A 17,816-nucleotide genomic window follows, 5' to 3' on the forward strand; every position below is an offset into this window, starting at 1 on the left:
CTGGTTCAGAAGTCACACACGCCACTCATAAGCCCGTGACTACGACGCCTCGTCTTGCACAGCAGCAAACTGAGGCCCAGAGAGGGGAAGCGGCTTTCCTAAGGCCGCCCAGCTCACAGGCGGCAGAGGCATGAGAACCGAGGTGTCTTTCTGCTCATCCACTGGCGGGAGGCCTTCCCCAAAGCGCCTTCCCTTGCTCCGTCATATAGGAGGCTGTTGGCTGTGTTTTCCTGAATCGTCACGTATGCTTCAGCACCGGCTGTGTCTTCCGGAATGCGTAGGGAAGTACGTGCCCAGGCTGACACCAAAATGGGTTTTGGCCTCTGAGCAGACGTCGCCCGGGCAGAGGCAAGAGAGGGGACTCGGAGAGGAGCTAGAGAAGGGTGGCCGCCCAGGAGCGTGTGCTGGGGACGGGGCACAAGGACAGGAGAGGCTGGATGCTGTGCGGGAGGGGGCGGGGGCAGCCCACTCACCTTTGAGGCCCTGTCCCATGCCCAGCGCCAGCCCGTCCTTGGTCCATTGCACGATGCCCGAGTAGTTGAGCAGCACGCAGGGGAGCACGGCCCGCTGTCCTGCCACCACGGTCTGGTCGGCCGGCTCCTGGCTGAAGCGGGTCTGGGTCCCTGGCGGAGATAAACGGGCACGGGGTAAGGCCACGCGGCAGGGAAGGGGTTCCAGCAAGCGGCCACCCTGCAGCCCCTGCCCTACTGCAGCCCAGCCCTTCCCTCCAAGATGCACATGCTCGCCCCCCCCCCCGATTCCCTCCTTCCCCCGCCCCCTCCCCACCCCACAGGACCGGGTTTTGGGAGCCGAGGCTCAGCCGCCAGAGGGAGGGGCGTGGTGTTACAGAAGGGCCTGGCACGGGGCCGGGACAACCCTCTCGTGCTGCAGGCAGGACACTGAGGTCCGAGGGGCGAGGAAAGAGGGGCGAGGAAATTACCCGAGGGTGCCGGCGGGGGCGGGGGGGGTGTGTGGCAGTGGCAGTGGTGGAGGGGAAAGAGCGGCAGGGGGAGCAAGCTGCAGAGTGCAGACTCGACCCTGAGGCTCGGCCCTCCAGCTCCCGGGACTGGCCCGCCACCTGCTGCCTCCCTCCACCCCCCTCGACACGTGCCGCGTCCACGACGGGGTCATACCACCCCCCCTCAATCCCGGGGCATGGATGTGCCACAGTACCCTTGCACGTGTCATAGGAGGCACGGTGAGGTAGCACACGTGCGCAGCCACGCAGGACCGTCCCCGAGGACGCACGCAGTGGGCACGTGAGGGCAGGCGCGGCCACAGGCTGCCTGGGTCTCCGGGGGCCCACGACGAGCCTCGGAGCCCAGTTCTCGGCACGCTCGCCTGCCCCACCCCGTGTGGCTGCCCCCTGCCCCCCCAGCTCCGGGGCACGGGTGCGGACATGCGGACACGGCGCCCCGTGCTGAGCCGCCCGCCGTGGGGGAGCCGAGCGCGCGTGTGACTGTCCCGCTCTCCCTCCGGCTGCCGAGCCACACATGGCCGCCCGGCCGGGAGCGTTTGATTAGAGAAGCTGCTGCGTAATTGCCTTTAATTGTGGAGCCCAAATGGAGCAGGGAATTGGACTGCGGCTGCTCCCCCCCCATCCCCCCACCGGCTCCCACCCCCGCGAGCCAGCGCTGGTCCCGCCGGCCGGCGGGGCAGGCCTGGGCACCTCCCTCCGGCTGCCCGGGCTGTGTGGAGAGGGGAGATGGCAGAGGCTGAGGTCTGGGGCCTCCGGGCCTCGTCCCCAATCTGTCAGCTTGGTCCAGAGCTCAGGGGACTCCTCCCTCTCCTTTCCCTCCCCAGCTCCCAGGTCTCCACAGAGACCACGGTTCCCCGCATCCAACCCTTTCCAAAATTTCTCTCTTCTCCACTCCTCTGTGGAAGCAGAGGGAACCTGTCCCTCCTCATTCTGAGACCTCCCTCGAAGCCACCAGAGACAGGCCCCCCCCCAGGTTTCATCCCCTCCCTTCTGGATGGGAGCTCCCTTTCTCCCCTTCTCTCCAAACTGGCCCCACATTCTCTTCTTCCAGGAAGTCCTCCTGGATTGATCCCGTAGCTCCTTGGACAAACACAGCTTGTCTCATCGCCCAGCCCTGCTGTCACAGCTCTGTCCGTGACGTTCCTGTCCCAAACTGTAAGAGTCTTTGCCCATGTTTTTGTCATGGGGAAGAAGGCAGCTGGTGGGTGGAGGCATATGACCCACCGATTCTACCAGAAAGGAAACCTCTCCTCCAAAGCCAAGGGCCGTGCCATCTCCCCCCTCTGAGTCCCCCTGGACATCTGACACCCACATTGTTTGCGGTACACAAAGGGGACTGAGAGAGAGAGAGGGGGCAGGGCTGGGAGTGATGGCCAGCGTATGATTTAATACAACGAGGCAGCCTCTGCTCTCGGTTTAGTGTACAAATTCAGCTCCTGGGGTCCGCAGGGGCTGGGAACTTAGAACCGGGGCCCCTCTGCACACTCCATGGGCAGCCCCCGACTCTGCCGACCTGCCATCCATCCCGCATTTCCAGGGATTCCAGCGGCAGGTGCTGAGATCCTGGGGGAGGGGGGGGGTCAGGTGAGCAGCGAGCATTATTAATTCAGGCATTGCCCTCATTATTATTCAAATTTATTCATATCTTTGCGCATTCCCTAGTGCTGCTACCCGCTGCGAGCCCCCCACCCCCACCCCCACGCACGATTCTCCTTCCCACGGCCCTGGCCCCGGAGCCCAAGTCACCCTGCCTCAGAGATGGGACTCGTATTCACAGCTTTCTTGTGTGACCGGACACCCTGGACTCCCAGCGAGGTCTCCAGGAAACACTAAGAAGCTGACGTTGCAGCAGGATGGAGTGTGAAGCCGTGTGCAGAGATGGGGACCTTGCCGGAGGGAGGGGCCGGTGGCTTGGGCGTGCCCCCCCCCACCCCCCAGCCCAGCTGGCCTGCACAGCGACAAGTCTGGGCACAGACTTCAGGGTCCCTCTTAGGAGCACAGGGGTCATAGGAGCACAGGCAGGTTTGCACAGTGCCCGCACCACACTTCCTAACTGCGACCTTGGCCAAGTCACTCTCTGAGCCTCCCTTCCTCACTGGTAAACCAAGGCGTGATAACGCCTGCCTCCGGCCTTCTGTGAAGGCTCCTGGGTGAGGCATAAGGCAGGCCCGGTACCTCCCCCTGCATGGGCCCACTCACTGCGGCTACGGCCCTCCCCGCCCCTTGGCAGCTGGATAATTAGAGGCACCCCGGAGACCGGAGCGGGGACATGACCGAGAAGGCGACACCCATCGATTCGGGGATCTAAGAGTGAAACCTGCTTTGCTTTAGGCCTACTTGAAGCAACTCAGCCGGGAGACAGAGGGATGGAAGCAATGACCCTGAAGAGTCAGAGGGGAGGGAAGATGAAGAGGTCTCGGGAATCTCACTCAATGGGAGAGCAGCCTGGGTCCTGAACCTGGGAAAAGCACACGCACGTTTTCCTGCCCCAAAGCAGCCCCTGCAGTCAAGACAGCGTCTGAGACAGAGGCCGGATCCCGCGGGTTGTCCCGACCTGGCTGAACGCTGCCCTCATCAGCTCCTGCGCCCTCTCCAGGCTTCTGTCACCCTGCCTGGTCGGGGGCGGGGGGGGGGGGGGGGGGACCCTGCTCTCCCACTCACCTCCTGTGAAGTCTTCTCTTCCATGGCTCCCCACTCGCCCTCAGAACCCTTCTTGCTCACTTCTTACCTCTGCTATCGTGTGGTTCCCACTGTGCTGCCCACCCCTGCGCCTGAGCCCTGGGGGCTCCTGGAGGCTGGACTGTGTCCCTCAGAGCCCCCTGCCGTGCTGTCCCAGCACAGTGGCCTGGCTGCCAGGCCCACAGCAGGTGTTCCGAAGAAGTAAGCACTCTTCGCCCTGCGCCCCACCCCCTGACCCCATCAAGGAAAGGGAGGCAGAGTATGCCTGTGTCGGTCAGGCTCCTGCGGAGGCAGAGACAGGGCAGGGGACGGGAGGGGACGGCGTGGGGCCACACGGACTGGGGGGAGGCTGGCAAGGACACCCTCACGGAGGAGGCTGAGAGGAGCGAGGGGCAGACTTGGTCCTGGTGAGTAGGAGGCCAGGAGAGGGAAAGACAGGCCCGAGGCGGGGTCTGCAGGGAAAGGCAGCAGGCAGGACCCGGTGACAGAGACCTCAAGAGTCACGGAGCCAGGCCAAGGCAGGGGAGCGTCCTGGAGATGGAGGGGGAGAGGCAGAGGGCCTCTCGTGTTCTGCACACTTCTTCCCCTTAGACGTGTGTGCCAAGAGGCTGGGCAGGTGCCCCGACCCGGGACAGGAGACCCCCCCCCCCCCCGGGGTCTGCAGGCAGGTGAACAGCTGGGGAGACACCTGGAGCACAAGGGGTGCGGGGGAAGGGGCTTGTGCTTCTCACCTGAGCTGAGGAGGGCTCAGAGCTGCACGCACCCCTATCCCTCCACCTCCCCGCCCCCCTCTCTCCCAGGCCTCCTTCCTTTCAGGTTCCCTGGGCATCCCCCCCCCCCCGACTGCCCACCCACCTCTCGCTGCCCCCCCCTCCAAGCCCCTCCCCCATTCTGCCCCCGCATTGTTAGGGCTTCTGGCTACAACACTTCTCACAGCCTGCCTTGGATAACAAGTTACTGGTGTGTGCGTTTCGGTCTCTCCCACTCTCCTGGGAGCCCCTGGAGAAAGAGACGCTTTGATTTACCTTCCTTGTCCCTTCAGTCCCAGCAATGTCCCTTCATAATGATAACTCCCAATTATGAGATGCCAGCTAGGCACCAGGCACCGAGGCAGGTGCCTCACAGACATTTCCCGCCTGATAATCCACTGCATGGCGGTGGCTGCTATCTCCATTTTCGAGGAAAGGGAAATGAGGCTCAGGGCGCTTATGGCCCAGACATTGCTTAGTGGCAGAGACGAGAAGAAACTCGGCCTTCTCAGATGCACGGCCCCTGCCGCTGGCACCGTGCCACGCCACAGGAATACGCAAGAAGCATTTCCTGGATGCACGTGACTCACGGTCCCCACCCCGGAGACCCTCTACGCCCATCCACGACTTCCGATCCTCACGTTTCGCCTCAGACTTCCAGCATCATCCCGTGAGCCTCTGGGGAGGGCCGTGCTCCTCGACGCGGGGCTGGCCAGCACCCTGCAGCCACAGGGGCCTTGGTCTACGCGCTGTCACCAGCCACAGGAGAAGCTTCGCGTGCATACCCCTGCGCGGAGGACGCAGCCGTTCCCAAGGCTGGAAGGACATCGGCGGCACGCAGAGAGGCTTCAGCGATTTGCAAAACGCTAAGTGTTGAGCCCCCAACGTCCACCAGCAGCCGTCATAACAAACAGCCCCTGCCTGTAAGTGCCAGTCCCGGGACCGCGCCCCTCCCCGGGCCGCGCCCCTCCCCGGGGCCAGCTCGCTTCTTGTACAAAACCGCCCAATGAGGCGGGCGCCCATATTCTCCCCAGTGAGGATCTGAGGCTCAGAGAAGAGCAACTTCCCGGCAGCCACACGGCTGGTGAGTAGCGGGGCCAGTGAACAGAGCAAAGGGCCAGGACACCTGGCTCCCGGACTGTCACCGTGCCCACCCGGCCACTGCTGTCTTCCCTACTCTCACCACCGCTGGGACCTCCTGGCACAGACTGGCCATCGTGCAAGGGGGCCCTGGTGCCTCTGCACCTCCCCCCTGATGCCGCCCCCTGGGAGAGCCTCTCCTCCCCCACCCCTCCTCAGCCCTCACGTGTAGTTATGCCAGGAGAGGCCACCTGCCCCGGAGTCCCCTCCCGTTCCCGTTGGACCTGGTGAGGACAGAGGTCGAGTCCCATTTCTGACTCAGAGCTAGGAAGTGACCTCTAGCGTACAGATTCTCAGACACATACCACGTTCTCCTTGTGGGCACGTGTGTCCCGTGCGGAGCACGTGTGCACACGTGTTTGCTGGTGCACACACAGCCCTCTCGCACACGTGTTCACAGTGCACACACAGCCCTCTCGCACACGTGTTCGCTGGTGCACACACACCCGTCTCGCACACGTGTTCACGGTGCACACACAGCCCTCTCGCACACGTGTTCGCTGGTGCACACACACCCGTCTCGCACACGTGTTCACGGTGCACACACAGCCCTCTCGCACACGTGTTAGCCGGTGCACACACACCCGTCTTACACACGTGTTCACGGTGCACACACAGCCCTCTCGCACACGTGTTCACAGTGCACACACAGCCCTCTCGCACACGTGTTCACGGTACACACACAGCCCTCTCGCACACGTGTTCGCCGGTGCACACACACCCGTCTTGCACACGTGTTCATGGTGCGCACACACACCCATCTTGCACACATGTTCACAGCGCACACACACCCATCTTGCACACATTTATGGTGCATACACAGCCCTCTCGCATGCGTGTTCACGGTGCACACACACCCATCTTGCACGCATGTTCACGGTGCACACACAGCGCACTCACACACATGTTCACTGGTGTGCACACAGCCGTCTCACACACGTCTTCACAGTGCACACACAGCCCTCTTGCACACGTGTTTGCTGGTGCACACACACCTGTCTTGCACACATGTTCATGGTGAACACACACACCCATCTTGCACACATGTTCACGGTGCACACACAGCCCTCTCGCACACGTGTTCGCTGGTGCACAAACGCCCGCCTCGCACACGTGTTCAATGGCACGCACACACCCGTCTCACACACATGTTCACAGTGCACACACAGCCCGTCTTGCACACATGTTCATGGTACACACACACCGTCTTGCACACATGTTCACGGTGCACACACAGCCCTCTCACACAACTGCATGCAGGCACATGCTTCTGCACCCCACGGGCCCCTGTCCGCGCCCGTGCCTCGGCACACGTGTTCCCAGAGCCCTGCCTGCCGGGCCAGCCAGGAACCAGAGAGGGAGTGGGCCACGCACACGAGAGGCCGAGGAAGCTGGGCTGCAGGAGAGGGGCTGGCGGAGGCCGGGCCCTGTCTCCCCGGATTTATCAAACATGCAGTAATGAGGCCCCCGGGCGGAGCCGTCCCCGAGCTCTGCACTCCAGATTGCTGCTGGTTCAAAGGGAAGCCTTTGATTCGCACCGACAGCTTTCAGATGGAACTAAATCTCTCCACACTGCACTCCTCCTCCAGCCCCGCTGGCCCCGCTGCCTGCTCTCACATCTTCGCTCGCCCACCGTCCCCCCCAGACCCTCTCCCCAACCCCAGCCGTTCCCTTCCTGCTCCATGAAAAATACAACAGCCGGGGGTGGGGGGGGGGGCCCTCCCGTTGGCTTCTCTCATCTCACGGAGAAAAGAGGATCATGATTCTCCGGGGCCGGGCCAGCCAAGGGGAAAGGAGAGGAGAAAGGCAGATTTGCACCTTTGATAGAGGAGAGAAGGCAGCCGAAGGGAGGGAGGGAGAGGGGGAGGGCGGGAGGGGTGCCGGATGGGGCGGAGAGAGCGAGGACGCGGGGAGCAGAGACACGCGGATGCAGACAGAAGGGGGCTCGGGACCCTGGGGCCAGGAGCTCCCCGCTGCCGGGGCACGAGGGCCGTGGCTCTGCCGATTTGGAGGACACAGAGTCCAGCCCACAATCAGAAACGTCCAGATGTGATGTGGCTTTTTCGAGAGGCCCTGACAGGTGATGAACCAGGGGTCAGGAGGCTCCCAGCAGGTTAACTTCAAGTGTGGCTGAGAGCGGACCTCCGGGTGAGCCCCCAGACGAGTCTGCAAACATTCAGACTATCAGCGGCCCCACCCTGCTGTCTGCCAGCCTTCGTTTCACGGTCTGACCTGAAAAAGTCACCCTGGGCAGCAGGGGCCTCGGTGCCTTGACTCAACCTCCCCACCAACCTCTCCCACCCTCCCACCCTCCCACCCCCACGCCAAGTCACAGGCAGAAGAACCCGTCTCTCCTCCCTCCCACCAGTCTGCCTGGCCAAGCCAGCCTGATGCCATCTCCAAGGCCGGGGTATGGTAGGGACAGCCGAAGGGGCATCTTTCCAGGGACCAGATGGGATTTTACAAGTGGCCACAATCTGGCCTGGTTTCCTTGCATTTGAGCAGACCACAGAGGCCGGCTGCAGAAGCTGGCCCCAGGGCCCCGGCTGGTACTCCCAGTGATGGGGAGCATGGGCTTATTGGTCTGGGCCAGTGGATTAGTCACGGAGAAGCAGGACAGAAACTGGAAAGAGACAAGGGCACCTAGCCCAGCCCCTGCCAGGGAGGGACAGACGCGCTGTGGGCCGGAAGTCAGGAGATGTGGGCTTGTCTGGTCCCGGCGCTGCCCCCACCCAACGGGGTGACTTTGGGGAGGTCACTTCACTTGTCTGGGTCTCAGCTTCCTTAAACTATAAAGAGAGGGAGCTGAACGCTTGGACCCCAAGGGCCTTCCCGCTGTGATGTTCTAAGATCCTGCAGCGTCGTCTGCTGTCCCGGGGCCTCAGCCAGGCCTTGCTGACGCTCCAAGGACTCAGCTCTGTGCCCGTCCCTCTTGGACTGTGAGGGAGAGGGCCGGTGCACCTGCAGCCGGGCCAGTCTGGCAGCCTCCCCACAGGGTGTAGAGGGCAGTCTGTGGCTTTGTGACCCTAGGACCGTGGTGCAGAAGACCCAGATGGGGCCCCAGCACAGGAAGGAAGGCCACTCTTTGCTTCCCCTGCAAGGCACTCCCCACCAGTCCTCCCCGCAGCCCCTGCGCTAGGCTCAGGATGGGAGAAGGGGGGGCAGAGGGCGGGCGGTCCCGGTCTCGGAGGTGACCTGTCAGCCCAGGCCCTCTCACAAGGACTTTGAGCTCCCGAACTAAAAGACACTGGCAGGTGCAGCTAGACACAGGCACCCCTCCCCCGCCGCGGCTCCCAGTTGGACCTCCAGCCCCCTCCGCCCTGCCAGCCCAACGACACCCGGGCCAGACCCGATCTGACAACTCTATGCAAATGTGCCCTGGCAGGGGAGCCTGAGAACGTTTTCTGGGAAGGACAAGGGCACCGTGAGCCCAAGTGGGGTTGGCCGTAGCAGGTATGACAGCGGGAGCAGGAAGGGGAGTGGCAGGAACGGTGGACATTTCTGCTGAAAAACCGAATTTCAATCTGGCTTCCGTGGGAAGGGAAGGGCGGCGCGGGAGAGGAGGCAGGTGGCTGGCAAGGACTTAGTGCAGACAGGGGACACAGGGGAGGAGGGGGGCGGCCGGGGCCAGGACTGTCACAAAGCCAGAGGCCTGGGAGATGGGGCCAGGTGCTGGGAATGGTGTGGGGGGCGGGGAGGGGCGGCAAAGGAAGCGGGCCCTCTGCCGCCGCCCGACCCTGTACCTGCCGCCCCCCAGCCGTCCCCACGCCCGCAGAGCGGCAGGGAAAAGGAGCAGAGAAAGAGGAAGGGAAGGGAAGGAAGAAGGAAGGAAGGAAGGAGCTGAGGTGTCCTTGGCTGAGGCGTTGAAAGAGAAGGAAACAAGAAAATGCAATGAGAAAGAGAGTCTGAAGGTCAGAGCGGCACAGGGCCTTCACCACTAATGCAACACCTTTATGCGAAGAAACTGAGGGTCGGTAAAGGAGAGACGTATTCGGGGCAGGCCTGCCTCCCCACCGCGGACGCCCCGTCGGCAGGCCGCCCAAGCCCTGCCCATCCTGCACAGGCGGCAAGAGAGGAGAGGACGAGTCCTTACCCAGAAACCCTCCTTCTCCAAAAGGAGGGAGGGGAAGGGACAGCGAGAGGGAGGCTACAGAAAAGAAGGCCGGGAAGATGGACAAAGCGGGACAGAGAGAAGGAGGCCCGGGGCGGTGCAGGCGGGGGGCAGGGATCTGAGGCCACCTTCTGGCCAGGCCATGAGCATTTAGGTCAAGGGAAAGGAGTGAAATCCTTGAGAAATGGAAGGGATTTCAGAAAGGATTAGCCAGGCAGGGCCAGGAGGAGAGAGTGAGGTGGGGCAGCGTCTGAGGAAACTCCAGGCCTGGTCTCCCCCTCACAGAGCAGATGGCCCATCTGGCCGGGTCCCTCCACAGGCGTCCTGGGGGAGGCCTTCCAGAGGGGTCCATGCACCAGCCTCACCTGCTACCCGCCTGCCCGGCCCGGGGCCCAGCCCCACTCCCTCCTCCCGGGGCCTCCGGCCAGTTCTCAGCTCAAGGAAACCTTTTCTCAGTTATCCCGTTAGGGATGTGGCTTCTGTGTACGGTCTGGCAGCGGCCAGAATGGGACCCCTGAGTCTCCCCTGCCGCAGGCTGCAAGGCCAGGAAGAAATGCAGGCTGCTTCCCAGACCTTCTCGGGATTGGTTTCCTGGCACCTTTAGGAATAGTCTCCAGAATGAATAGCATCAACTCAGAAATCCAGAAGACGGAGGCGGGCAGGAGTAAGGATGCGTTCTCCCGCCTTCACCCTGAAACCAAGAGCCTTGGGGGCGGGGGGGAGGGTGCCTGGGTGGCTGAGTCGGTTAAGCATCTGACTTCAGCTCAGGTCATGATGTTGAGGTTGGTGGGTTCGAGCCCCGTGTCGGGCTCTGTGCTGATGGCTCGGAGCCTGGAGCCTGCTTCGGATTCTGTGTCTCCTTCTCTCTCTGCCCCTCCCTTGCTCGCGCTCTGTCTCTCTCTCTCTCTCTCTCCAAAATAAATTAAAAAAAAGAAAGAGTCAGGAGATTTGGGTCTTCTCCTGCCAAGCAGTGGCTCTTAAGGACACCTGTCCGTTTCTGAGTTGAATGAGCTCTATTGTATTTCTGCACCCCCTCCTGCCCCCTGCCCCCCTCCCCTCAAAATTAAAAAAAAGAAAAAGCCCAGGAGATCTAGGTGTTAGACTTTATCTCCTTCTGGGGCCGGGAGGTCACAGATGACCTCAAAGATTTCTCTAGAAATTCCAGATGGAGCTAACAGGCTTTATGAGCCAGGTGAGCAACTCACACAGGGAGGCACGGGGGTGGGGGTGGGGGGCTCTAGCCCAGCACCAGCTCCCCAGCAGTGTCTCTGAGAAAGGCCGACTTAGGAGACACACTGAAAGCCCACGGCACCGGGGCATCCCCACGGTCCATCACTTGGCCTCCATTACAAGCCTCCACGCCAGACAGCAGTGACTGTGGCCCCGAAGGGACCAGGCTGGTTTTTACCCATATAAGAACTTTCCAGTAGCACAAGGCAGCGCACTCCCCAGCCCCAGAGGTGTTCAGATAAGGGTGGACGATCGCCTGTCCACAATGCGCCAGAGGGCTCGGGGTCATATTTAAGGTCTCTTTCTTTCAGTTCTCGTGCTTTATGATGCTATTTACACACCTCCTATACTTTCTTCTTACTTAGACACGCGCCTATCAAATAATCAGCCTGTAACAGTTCGATCAAGGTGGACTGAAATGGTTTGCAGGACCAAAGTTTAAAGGAAGAAATTCTGAACAGAGCCCAGGGGCAGAGAAAAAGAACAGGTCAAAAAACGGGCTAGGACAGAAGGCAGAGATATAAGGAAAGCTTTTGTCTCCGGGCAATTAATCATGAAACTCAACACGTCAGCGATGGGGCCCAAGCATAGAATCGTGTCAATTTAGACCCACGGCTTGGTCTGTAGCCGTGTTTCATTAGGGCTCCTTTTCCACAAGACTCGTAAACTCTTTGAGACAACAGATGTAATCATACAGGTGCATTTTCCTAAGTGGCGAGGGCAAAAGTGCTTTGCGCACAGTAGGTGCTCAACAAATGCTTGCTGTTGGACTATTTGAATTAATTTATGGATAAAGCAACTGAACCCAGAGAAAGTCAGCTCCCTTCAATATTTATCCACTCATGCGATAAATACGCTGTTGGTGCCGAATGCAGAGCAAACACTGTCTGGGCGCTGGGCTGGTCCCGCCTCCCAGAGCGCAGTCTAAGAGACACGGCCAACGATCCGGGCGACACAGCACGACGAGTGCCATGGTGTAGGAGCAACGGAGGACAAAGTACCTTAGATGAGTGAAAAGGCTGCATTTTTCCGTACGTCTGACTTCCATACTGGTCTTCCCCTGGCCTGAGACCCGGATCTTGCTGGCCTTTGCTAGTTCTGGCCTCCTCCACTCGTGCAGGCTGGACACTGGAGGCCTTGCTTGGCACACAGTAGATATTCAATAAATACACACTTACTGATGAGAAGTGCATTGAGGCCTGACGACAAGCAGGATTTCAACAGCCAGAGAGCGGGAGGAGGGCATTCCAGACAAAGGGAACAGCATGAGCCAAGACATGGAGGCATAAAGGACCAGTGAGCAGTGGGAAGCCACTGGAAACCAGGTGCAGAAAGAAACTGGAACTAAGGTCATAGCTCTTTAAAAATTAAACGCTGTGGGGGCGCCTGCGTGGCTCAGTCGGTTGAGCATCCAACTCTTGACTCGGCTCAGGTCGTGATCCCGGGGTCGTGGGATCGAGCCCCACGTCGGGCTATGTACTGGCAATGGAGCCTGCTTGAGATTCTCTCTCTCTCTCTCTCTCTCTCTCTCTCTCTCTCTCCTTCTGCCCCTCTCCCACTCACACACACACACACACTCTCTCTCTCTCTCAGAACAAAATAAATAAAAAGTAAAATGAAAAATAAACCCTTTCCCCCTGTGGGCACATTCCTCAGTCTCCACCTTCCAGAAATTTCTGTGCTGTTGAGAAACACTGGACACAGACCAAGACAGAGGTGTAGATTCAGAAAGACCAAAGTGGAGGCCAGGTGGCTGATCCAAGGGGCAGGGAGAGCTGCAACGTGTCGGCCCCGCCGGGCGAGTGGGAAGCAGAAAGGCGGCTACTTGGTGCGTGTGTGCGTGTGGGGGGGCGTGCGTGTGTCCTTGTTTGCGTTCACGCCACTCGTGAGCTTGTTACTGGGCATCCGTACACGACTGTTGAGACGTAGCCACCATAGCTAGGACATTCTAGGCTTTTCCAATTAGTCTCCATTAAAAAGATTTCCCACAGAGGCACTTCTGGAGGCCCCAAGGTGGGGTCATCTGGATCAATCCTGCATAAAGTAAAGCAGCTCCTACCGGCTGCTGAATCGATCCATCTGACTCGGTTCATCCTGCGAGTGCAAGGGGCGTGGAACGTTAATCTGCTGCAGGAGCCCAGGGAGCCCGAGGCGCGGGCTCTGTAATCAGCGACGTGGGTGCGGGTCCCCACGTGGCTGCACTCCACCCCGCAGGGCGGGGGGCACCCAGGGGTGGGCCTGCGGGGTTGATGACGGTGGGGCTGCAAGGGCGGGCTCTGCTCATCTTTCCCCTCCTGCCCGCCTCAGTTTCCTTTCAGCTGGATCACAATCCCCCAAGAACAGGGGAGGCCCGGGGACGCGGAAACCACTCCGCGAACCACGGCCGGGGGTCTGCGGGACATCGGCGGCGGACGCACGACCAGGGTCCATGGAGACACCTTCTTGTCAAGCCTGTGCACGCTGACGACTCTTCCTGGGACCCGGACGCTCGCAAAAGCCAGGGCAGCTCTGACGGGGGCCGGTGGTGAACAGAAGGGGAAGAGCAACTCACACGTGTACGTGCCAGTCACCCTGCCACGGCCTCGCAACCTTCAGATCCCCCTCCTCCAGGCAGGCCTCCCGGTGCCACCCAAGACGGCCGCTCTGGTCTGAGCCCCCATCAGCTTCCCGCACGCGCCCTTTTCAACTCTTCTGTTCACCGATATCTTCACTGATTTGGGGACGCCCAGCCCTGCTCGCTTGTCCCCTCACCCCCGTGTTCCCTGTCAGCCTCGGGGCCACCCAGACACCAGAGAAGCCAGGAGCAGGTGGCTGACGGAGGTGCTCACTAAGGTTGCACGAAGAGGGGCTTGGGGGTCTGTGGCAAAGAGGGTCAGATGTCCAGGTGCGGGGGAACGTTGGAGAAGGCAGCCTGCCTCTTCCTTCCTACCCTCCCTGCATCTGATTCTCTCCTTCACTATTTGAGGTCCTGTGTGCCCCCCACCAGGGGAATGGCAGGGGGGTTTCCTTCTTCCACCTCCGCTGTCCCCAGTCTCTGCAACAACCTAATGATTGCTCATTTCGCTGCCCAGCCCTCGATGGAGAGAACTTCCCTTTGATTGCTTGTGACACGGATCTCACAACAAATTTAGCACCTCATTTCCCGGATGAGCCAATATTCCCCCTCGATTATCTCCCTGCGAGGGGGACGGGCGCCGTGCATTCCAAAGAGCAGCTTACGCCTCCCCTGGTTATCAGAGTCAATCAAGCTCACCGTCCTCCCAAGAATGGATGCGGTGGGGTGGGAGGAGGTCCTCACAGGAGCACGGGGGGGGGGGGGGGCTCCGAGAGCCAGGGAAAGGAAGAGGAGGGGGGCAGGGAGGACAGTGGGGGACAGAGAAGCCTCTGGAAACCCGGCCCTCAGCAGGTGTGTGTGCAGGTTCTCCGAAATGGAAGGTGGCGGTGAGTACGGTCTGCTGTACTCAGATTGCTCGGATCATTCTAGACCTTCCTTCCCAAGCCTCTTCTGAGATCCTGGCACTTCATCCAGCCGCCCCCTGATGTCTCAGCATGGGGCTAGTCGGGGGAGGGGAGGGATGACCTGGGGCCTCACTGCTTCACCCAGGAATGAAACAGGGAGGGGGAGACACTCTCTACTCAGCGCCCTGACTCCAGCATCCCCGACACCTCGTCTCCTGCGGAAATGACTTTTCTCAACAAAATCACCAGCTCCTAGCTGGGCCGCTGGAAGGGACAGGTGTCCTATGAGGCATCTGTCCCACGGGACTGATGAGGGGAGCGAGAGGTGGTGAGGTGAGTTGGAGGGACGGGGCAGAAGTTTCTCTGAAGGCAGTCAGCGGAGGAAGGGCAGACGGGTGGGCCTTGGGAAATGGACCAAAGGAGGAGGGAAGGAGAGATACGGTCACGTCACTTGGAGCCCTGGCTACACGGGAGACAGGAAGGCGCAGGACTCAGAAGATGGGAGCGAGCCTGGGGCAGGGGTGCAGAAGTGCGGGGCAGGGTGGGTGAGAGACGGCTCACCTGTCCTGCCCAGGACAGGGAGACGGAGGAGCGGGGCGCAAGGGTCGGAGGCTCCAGGACTGAGCTGCGGGACGGCTCAGCTGTGGCAGGGATGCAGGGAGGGCGGACGGAGGAGGAAGAGGGAAGGAGCAGGGCTGATACCGGGAGGACCAGCAGATGGCTGCTGTCACTAAACGGATTCCAGTAAGTCAGGGGGGCAGAGCCGAGCCCAGGGACGCCAGGGGAGGGGCTGTCAAGGAGCAGAGCCCGGGGGGGGGGGGGGGGTGGGGAGGAGAAGCCTCATGCCAGCCTGTGTTCCCATTTCCACGGCAACCCCACACGTGGCCCCCAGCCCACCTCCACGCCAACGCGAATTCCCACCGGAACCTAATCCTAACGGTCATTCAACCCCGAGTCCCAAGTGAGCCGAGCTTCGAGGCGGCCAGCACAGCAAACTCCCTCAGCGCCTGCTCAGCGGAAGTGATTGACAGATGCCGATCGAATAAAGGAGCACGCAAGCCACACCTCGACCCCTACCCTTAAGTGTAGAGCGCTCAGGCCTGACCCCCCTGCCGACGCCAATGCCCGTGCTGGGCGCCGGGCAAACCCAAGCCCCAGCTCTGGCCGGCGGCCACCTCGGTCCTAAGAGTCACCGTCCCTAAGGCAGCGCCACTCACGGGCGGATCTCAGCTTGTTCCTGCCCCACCCCTCCGGCTGGATGGTTACAGTTCAACCTGGGGACCAAGTCAAGGTGGGGGTGCCGGCCCGAGCTCTCAGGCTAATTACGGGTGCTTCCTTCCTCTTGTCTCCAAGCCAGCTGCCCAGAGCCTTCTGCCCTAGGAAGTGGGGCTGAACAAAGCTGAGGCTCAGGACCAAGGGACCCCGACCCCGAGACCCCAGGAGGAGTGAGCCAGATGTGAAGACGCCAGCTTGAGCAGACCGAAATCCAGAGCGAGTAAGCGAATGGGGTTCAGGAGGCAGAGCCCGAGCACCTTCCCACGCCACGCTGAGCCCCGATCCCTGGCCCGGACCCAGGCCGTAGGAGCCCTTCGGGGCGCCCATGGCGGTGGAGGGGTAGGGGTGGGGTGCTGCAGTGGGGAGGGGGCCATGGAGGCGCTGAGCTGCTCTGGAGACCCTGCCTATCTGTCACCTGACTCTGGAGCAGGGCCTCTCCCTCCAGGCCCCTCCTCCTCCTCCTCCTCCTCCTCCTCCTCCTACCCCTCTTCCTTCTTCTCCCCCTGCTGCCCCTCCTCCCCCTCCTCCTTCACCTCCTCCTCCCCCTCCTCCCCCTCCCCCTCCTCCTCCTCCTTCTTCACCTCCTCCTCCTGCTCCTTCTGCTTCTCCTCCCCCCCTCCTTCCCCTCCCCCTCCCCCTCCTCCTCCCCCTCCTCCTCCTTTACTTCCTCCTCCTGCTCTCCTCCAAGGACCCATCACTGAGGCTGGGACAGGAGCTGAGTATTATGTTCTGTTCTCGCTGCAACCAAATCTGATTACTGGGACATGTGATGGATGAGCTCGGTTTGGACCCCCAGCTCAGGCAGTGGGATGATGGAGCTGCCCTGTCACTCCTTCTCCCCGGGATGAGGCATCAGGTCCCAGGTGGCATCTGGAACGTGCCCACCTCGGAGGTGTCTCCAGAGCCCAGATCCCTCTCCAGCCATTCCCTGACATAAGGACCCCTGAGCACCCACACACCCGCACCAGCTCCCCAAGCCCTGCCTCAAGGGGATCAGGAACCCAGCTGCGAACCTCTGGCCAGCTGCCACTTCTGCGGGGGGTCGGGGGGGATGGCACTTTGGTGGGGGGGGGGCTGGAAAAGGCTGCCTCTGCCTGGCTAGGGGCCTCCAGGCATCTCTCAGTGACAGCCACGGGCCTCGCAAGCCTGGGGCAGGGCAGGGAGGGAGGAGGGAGAGAAACGGTGCAGAATAATAATGAAGGATTTTTAATAACTCGTCAGCTACGGTGTCAGCTCAGCAGCAGCAGCAGCACAACCCATTGGGAAAACTTTGCGAGGAATTGTCTTCCCAGGAAGCGAGAAGTGAGGGGAGTCAGAAGGGCCGAGGGCAGGGAAGCGCCCGCCTCCCCCCCCCAGCCCCTCGAAGCCCTCAGTTAGCACCCAGGGTACAGGACAAAGTGCAAACAGAATTACGGAGCCCCGGGCCCGGCCCCTCCGGGAGCTTCCACTCCAGGCCCGACCCACAGACCACAGACTCAGCCCAAGACAGGAGCAATCTGTGAGGACATCACAGCACGGGCAAGCCCCCCGCCCCGGAAAACACAGCCCCCGACTTGCTCGATGGCCTCAGTCAGCTGGAAGGCAACTACATGCTTATCAAAGGGCTTCTTCTCTTTACCTAATAATTCACCAGGGAATTGTTTGAAGTAGGCGTGTCATCAAAGGGTGTTACAGAAAGCCCTGGTGACCACCTTTCCGACAGCCTCGTTTTCAGACGAGGACACCGAGGTCCAAAGATGTTGCACAGACAGACGGTGGTGGTGGAGCAGGGTCCCTAGAAACCCGAAATCCAGATCTCCTAAAAATGAACGTAAGTTCACACAAATAGAATTTCCATATACTTTTCAGGGGCGGATGCTGCACAGCCGGCAGTAACGGGCTCTCCAGCAGGTCAGGGGTGGGAGCGGTGGCGGAACGTGGGGTAACCCAGCGAAACATTACCCGTCTTCTCTCTCCCTCGGATCACTCCCGGAGGGCTTCCCGGGAGTCGTGGCTGTGAACGCGGGCTGGGAAATGGGAGAGATTTCCCCAGCCTTTGGAATGACCGGTGGAAAAGGCCTCCGTGACACGGACAGAGGGGAATGTTCGAGGTCTGTGAGGAGCCCTGGGAAGCTACGAAGAGATGGGGTCCTTATGACACGCACGTGTGAAAGGCAGAGGCTGCAGCGGGCAGGCTGAAAGTTCCAGCCCTTGG

General features: G+C 61.1%; 1 protein-coding gene across 2 annotated transcripts in view; it reads right to left on the reverse strand.

Annotated features, from left to right (window-relative positions):
- KIRREL1 (kirre like nephrin family adhesion molecule 1) overlaps window positions 1–17,816 on the reverse strand; it is a 94,294-nt gene that overhangs the window by 15,185 nt on the left and 61,293 nt on the right. For both annotated transcript variants that reach the window (XM_058701825.1, XM_058701824.1), the window contains exon 2: window positions 474–623. In XM_058701825.1, coding sequence (XP_058557808.1) covers window positions 474–623 — 150 coding nt within the window. The remainder of the gene's footprint in view (window positions 1–473; window positions 624–17,816) is intronic.

Source organism: Neofelis nebulosa, chromosome 15, assembly GCF_028018385.1.
Source record: "Neofelis nebulosa isolate mNeoNeb1 chromosome 15, mNeoNeb1.pri, whole genome shotgun sequence".
NCBI lineage: Eukaryota > Metazoa > Chordata > Mammalia > Carnivora > Felidae > Neofelis > Neofelis nebulosa.